This window comes from Procambarus clarkii, chromosome 31 (assembly GCF_040958095.1).
Source record: "Procambarus clarkii isolate CNS0578487 chromosome 31, FALCON_Pclarkii_2.0, whole genome shotgun sequence".
Taxonomy (NCBI): domain Eukaryota; kingdom Metazoa; phylum Arthropoda; class Malacostraca; order Decapoda; family Cambaridae; genus Procambarus; species Procambarus clarkii.
Genome location: NC_091180.1, coordinates 22805893 through 22812523, shown reverse-complemented (window position 1 = coordinate 22812523; position 6631 = coordinate 22805893). Strand labels below are relative to the sequence as shown.

The window sequence follows — 6631 nt, the reverse complement described above, 5'->3', positions numbered from 1 at the left end:
AGAATGTAGCACAAGAGTTCCAACCGACCCCAAGACACTTCAGTTTCCACACAGAGCAGACAATAGACTCCGACCGCATCGAGCTCCCATGCTCTCGGCCTCATCGAGTTTCCACACTCACGTGCAGGCAATGAGTCACAATAACGTTATCTTGAGACGATTTCAGGGCTTTTTAGTGTCCCCGCGGCCCGGTCCTCGACCAGGCGTCTACGACGATGGGACAGGTATTATGGGACGTACTGTACAATGGTACGTGATATATGCATATATATGCAAAGCATATATATGCATATTGTGCATATATAGGCATAGGTTAGGGTAGGTGTTTAGGTTCTGTAGGTGATTATTTGTATTTGTAGTACATGGGTGAAACACAGCGTTGTGGTTCGAACAAAATTCGTCAGGGAAGCACTTGTTCCGGAAGGCTTCAAACGAAATCAGTAGAGTCGTGTGTAAACCGTTTTTCATTCATAAACAGTGGGTTTGGTGGGTGCATTGAATCTCTTTTGGGTCTTTGGAGGACGGGCTGTTTGCGGAGTTGTTTAAAGGTTCGAAGATTAGTTTTCTGTGAACCCCACAAGTTTCTTTAGACACTTCGCTGACAGTCTCGCTGCTTACCCGGTAGAGTGGCGGAGTGTTACTTGCTCCTCGCGTCTCTGAGGGGAAGGTCCTGGCTCTGGTCCCCTGAAGGCTAAACAAGAACTCTTGTGACTGTGACCATTCAGTAGGCGAAAGCTCAGGGAGACAGGTGAAGCCACCAAGGGAGGCTTCTCCAGAAAGCCTTTGCCACCATAAACTACTATAATGTCCCAGCATAGGCAAACTTGGGAATCAACAGGCATTTACGCAAGTACTTACGTATATATAATTTCTCAACCTTTGACAGCTTTGTTTAGATTTATTAAACATTTATGGCAGCTTTGCTTACATTTATTAAACATTTATGACATGGAAACTTCCCAGTCAATTGTTATTAGTGTTATAAACAGCCTCCTGGTGCTTCCCAGCTCTTAAACTTAAATATGTAAACAATTGAATTGAATTATCAGGGAAAAGCGCCAAGCCATTATGACTATATAGCACTGGGAAGGGGTCAGGATAAGAATTTGGGATAGGACGGGGGGAAAAGGAATAGATTTATAGTTAAGGGAAGGAAGGGAAGAATAGGACACATGAATAAACGTGCACTGCCGCTAAAGATTGAGAAAAGCTGTAGAAGTTCGTAAGCACTTGCATAACTGCTTGGTGAATACTGGCACAGAAGTTAGCATTTTGTGTAACGTCACCCCAGATTACGAACATGGACATTAAAGATATTATTACATGAGAAAATAATGCAAAGTATATTGCAAACCGAAACTGTATTTATCACACTACAATATATTGTTCAAATTGTGCATCAATAACACGCAAAGTAAGACCTGAGACTAATATACACTGCAACAACCTCAATAAACCAAAACATTAAACATTTGTCAAAGTTACACTCTAATTGAAAAAACATTATGCTTCAGTGTCGATGATTCACATAATCAAATCATTTTCCACATTGACGATGTCAAAAGCTGTTCACATAAGCCATGCTGCTGCTGTTGTTGTCGACCTGGATGTTGCGGTGAGCGCACTCTGCTCGACGGTTGGTCACCTGGTCAACCAGAAGGGCATACGAGACCACGAACCCCAAAATCGTCACCAAAAATCCGCGGTTCGTTCTATAGCCACCGAATGTCACCACCTGTAACAGATAGTTTAGGTTAGTTCATTTATTTTGCACCCCATACCCATCTTGTGGGCGGTAGTGGAAAGGGTTACAGAGGCACATAATGGGCTCAGGGGTGGAACCCCACAATTCATTTAGCTAAGTTACAATCTTGATGAGACAGAGTGAAACGATATTCACACAACCACACCCTTTAATACCTCAAGGCTCACTAACTATAACACTCAACAGTATTGACACGCTGGTAAGAGAAATTAGTAATGGTAGGTTTTTATCACAGACATTAAACATAGGATAAAAAACCCACACTTCTGTATTTATGAATTTTATGTAAATATTTGAACTACGCCATCCACATTCCTTTGTGTATTTATACCTCAAAGTTATTTAAATTCAATTTCAATTTAAAGATTTGTAGTTTAAATCTTTACATAAAACACAAATAAATAACGTTGGGGTTTTCATCCTATATAAAGAGGATTGTTGTGCTATAAGACAGACAGTAATTCTGGACTATCAGCTAAAACACTTAGATAACATTATCTTCATTCTCCTGTTCTTGAGAACTGTAGTGATTATGGAACAATAAGGAAATGGATAAACAAGATCAACAATTAAACAATCAAAGAGAGTCAAAGAAGATAAATTCTATATTTATCCTGAAACACATTTTGAATTATATTACAACTTGTCAGCCTCACTTTACCTCTGGCGGCGACTCCAGCAAGTTGTCTCGCAGCACCAGCAAGTGTTGATGCTGCTCGTGCCACGAGTGTCTTTGGTGACGTCTTATCTCCTCCTTAAGTACCAACAGCAGAGCCTCATACTGACGGAGACATTGATTACAACGCAAGGTGTGACGAGCGGCTAAATGTTTGTGATCGTAACTTACATTGTCTTTGTTAAAATGTATCAAGCAAGTAATTATCAAAGAAGGCACCCATAAAATGCATCAAACTGCATCATTTCTAATGTGTTGGTGGCAGCAATTGAGCATGTCATTATAATATGTATTGGTGGCAGCAACTGGATACGTCATTATATTATGTACTGGTGGCAGGAATTTAGTAATATTATATAATGTATTGGAGGCAGCAAATATATATCATTATATAATATGTTAGTGACAGCATTTGGATATACTGTATCACATAATAGTAATGGTCACATTCACAGGAGCCTTGATCAGGGTTCGAACCTGTGCGCTGGGTGTTCTCAGGCTCATTCTAGTCTACTGTACCACGACATGGTTACAGGTTCAAACCCGCATCAAGGCTCCTGTGGATCTGTTCATTGATATATCACGTTAATATGATTTCTGTGTGTAGTAATGGTAATGTCTCACAGACATAATAACATAGGATAAAAAGCCTCACTTGTGTATTTGTGAAATTTTTGTAAGGAATTTATACCAAGTCTTTCGCACTATCCAGAGTGCTTTGTCAGGGTCTGAGAGTGTGGTTAAGACCAGACTTACACCTCAAACGTCTCAATGATTAGACGTTTGAGATGTAATTCTCGTCCTAATCACACACTCAGACCTTGATAAAGCACTCGGGAGAGTGTGAAAGACTTGGTGTCAATTCCTTACATAAATTTCACAAATATACAAGTGTGGCTTTATATTATATAATATATTTATGGCAGCAAGGGGAAATAACATTACATGTATCAGGGCAAAGATTGGACATGACATTATGCAGTATTCACCTTATCCATGATAGTAGAGCTGCTCTCACAGAGGACAACAAGGAGGAATATGTTACAAGCGAGAGGCTCCAGATAGATGATGTTATTAGAATCCTGAAGAATTTTTGCAGTGCATGCAATAGCACTGATCATGACCGTCAACAAGTTCATTCCCAGCGTGTACCTGAAGAAACCAGCACTCATCTGGCTGAAGATGTCTTGCAACTTATCCACATAATTACACAGTACAAGGATCTCTCTCTTGGTCCACGTTGCAGATGTATCTTGGCAGAACTTGTGAACTGTCTGGTAAACTCTAGCGTGCCATCTTATGAATATCACAACAAAGATAGTAGTGACAAAAGGGAAACATTGGTAGGCAAAATTAAATATTAATATAGGCATCTCTTGATTGAGTGTGTCTATATTGACAATGGTAACGTACCCAATGCTCCAGTACACCAGGAAAGCCGAGAGAGAGAGGAGTATCATGGTCAGTGGTAGCCAATGGAATAATTGATCTGGATACATTTGTTTGACGGGAGAGACGCCATTTACGGCTTGTCTTATCTTATTGCGGCATTTCTCACCATGAGGAGGGCCGAACACCTTCAAAGGAGTCTTAAAATATTCTTGAACGTCATCCAACTCTGATATTTTTTGCAACACTTCAGGAAGACATTTATTAATATATTTTAAAGAGTAGGCTTGAAGTGCTGGGAAGACAGCGAAGCCTAGGATGAAGAACGACCCTTCCATAATGCGGTTATGGCTTTGAACATCAGCAGGGGCATCACAAAACAGTGAATATCCAAGTAGTGCAGCAGAAAATCCAATTAGAGGCCAAATAATCCACATCATGTAAAATATAATAAACCTGATTTTGCTGACTACACTCTGCCCATTAACTTTCCTGAGGGCGACAACTCCACACAGCTTGAAAAGGAAAAATAGTAATTTGTTCTCGTCCTCAAACCTGCGCCGTTGTCTGTCTTCACCGCCTTGTGTCATCCCTGGTACCTTCTGTCCTTTGGTCTTCACCTCTTGCACACTCGACACAAACACAGTTTTAATTAAACTTTGAAATAATGTTTTGCCGTTCCCACGCACAGCTACGTCTCTCGCGTCCATCATCAGCGGGCTCTATGTTGGTATGTTTTGATCAGTTGACCCCTTCATATACCCGTTCTGTTTTCTCAGTGTTCCTGGTAGAAATGCACAGCAGTTCGTCAACAATCTTCTTTATCAACTACCACAAGACACGTTCACTTGTGTTGGGAGATTTTCTTAATGGTAAGAACAATGCGGCATAATTGAACGTGACTTTTGGTTTTGGAGCTGCTGGGCTACACCTCCCCTAGTTCCTGAGCCTCGCTCTCAAGGCTCCACTGCCACTAGAGACGAGCTTCGCCGATGACATGGGAGAGTGTGGGCGGGGGACAGACTCCCAGGAGAGGCAGTAACACCGTCACCCATGGCCACGTCACACCAATGTTTATCATGACATCATGGCAAGTCATAATGACGTAACAGCAACGTCCACGGTGATTTGGCAATAAACATTGTGCGAAAAAATCTCTCATATATCCACTTATCAGTTAAAATATAAAGTTATACTAGGTGAGTACACACCCACACTGCTCTTATCACTGGCAAGTACTTGAGATACTGGCTTACAAGCCACTTAAAAGTGTAAACTTATTAACTAATCATACACCTGTAATTAGGGAGTAAAGATTGACAATATTGGCTCAGGTAGTGATAGGTAACGTAACTATGACCCCAGCGAGTAATAGGTGAAGGTTGGAGAGTGTGAAGGTGGCGAGTGTGTCAGTGTTAGTAACGGGAGTACGAGTAAATCAATCTACTCATCGTAGCAGACAACAGAGTAATTAGTCCCTCACGCAACGATCACTTCCTGGTCCTGCCGACGACCGCCTCCATAACAAAGATGATGGAGGCCAGCACAAGACCTGTAATTACAAGAGAGGTCACCAGTGCCCACCAGAGGTAAGGGTCACGGGGAAGACCCCAACTGCCGCCATGGTCACATGAGGCCAATATCCTGATTCAGGAAGTCTTATAATATAGGCAACAGTGTATGTGATATTTCTGCCCTGTAGTGTGTTAAATTAATACTTGAATCCATCACTAATATTCCATCACCAGTATATTATTCTCCATCACACTCTTCATCAGACTCTCTTCATCGTTCATTCATACTAGTCATGGTGTTCATGTACACAGGTGGGTGCAGGTGTTCATTTACACAGGTGGGTGCAGGTGTTCATTTACACAGGTGGGTGCAGGTGTTCATTTACACAGGTGGGTGCAGGTGTTCATTTACACAGGTGTTCACCAGTGACGTAAAGAGCGAAGACGCCGTAGAAGTCAGCCAACTGGAGGGCCCTGGAGGACTGGGAGGCGCTGGCGTCCGTGACTGTGATGGGCAGCATGCAGTAGGCGGCATAGGGCAGGGACCTCATCATCAGGTAGTCCAGGATGCCCATCTCCTTCAGGCTTCGGATGCTGCAAGGATGGTATGACTTTATATGTGAAGGAAGGAGGCAGGCAAAATGGAGGAAGAGGGCAGGAAAGGGAGGAGAGAATGAGGGAAACGAACAAATAGAAAAAGATAGATATGGAGAAGGGTATTGATGGGAAATTCAAGAGAAGAGAAGGAATAAGTAATAATTAAACTAAAGAAGGAAACAAGTAAGAAGGGGAGAATGATCGTGAACGACACATGTCGGAAATCCGACACATAATATACTAATACTACATTACTTATATCCAATATAGCCAGCAAACCTGGTTATACTATTTACATTAGTTACAGTAAAAGTTTAAAGAGAATGGGAGAAGGTGACATCATCACAACAAACGCATTTAAACACATTTCATATCTTTTAAACCTAATAAAAAAGTATTCAGTATGACTGGTTATTAGATAATTATCAATAAAACTACATGATCCCTTGCTATTGTCAAATAAAGTCAGACAATATTGGAACCCAACCGAGAGACGCTCCGAGAGCGAGGTGGCCAGTCATTGTGGACCAACACACAACAGAGAGTGCTCTCGTGAGGGCCCCTTCTGGGCCTGTACCCGGGCCCTTTCTGGGCCTGGGCCTCATCTGTATATATCAGATGAGGCTCTTTTTTTAAGTAATATTAACACAGTATATTGTAGTACTAACATACTGTAGCCTGTTTGTACCA

General features: G+C 41.7%; 2 protein-coding genes across 5 annotated transcripts in view; both read right to left on the bottom strand.

Moving 5' to 3' along the window:
- Positions 1 to 1344: 1344 nt before the first annotated feature.
- On the bottom strand, positions 1345 to 4792 carry LOC138349509 (uncharacterized). The gene is made up of 3 exons (XM_069334538.1): positions 3431 to 4792; positions 2427 to 2546; positions 1345 to 1735 (listed from the first exon to the last, which is right to left on the bottom strand). The coding sequence occupies exons 1-3, from the start codon at positions 4541 to 4543 to the stop codon at positions 1559 to 1561; spliced, it is 1410 nt and encodes a 469-aa protein (XP_069190639.1). The 5' UTR covers positions 4544 to 4792; the 3' UTR covers positions 1345 to 1558.
- A 157-nt stretch (positions 4793 to 4949) lies between these two features.
- LOC123758729 (glutamate receptor ionotropic, delta-2) overlaps positions 4950 to 6631 on the bottom strand; it is an 84368-nt gene continuing 82686 nt past the window's right edge. For 2 of the 4 annotated variants that reach the window (XM_069334536.1, XM_069334533.1), the window contains 2 exons: positions 5757 to 5938; positions 4950 to 5382 (listed from right to left, as the gene is read on the bottom strand). In XM_069334536.1, coding sequence (XP_069190637.1) covers positions 5801 to 5938 — 138 coding nt within the window. In that variant the 3' untranslated portion in view covers positions 4950 to 5382; positions 5757 to 5800. The remainder of the gene's footprint in view (positions 5383 to 5756; positions 5939 to 6631) is intronic. The other 2 variants (XM_069334535.1, XM_069334534.1) reach the window with 1 other exon arrangement.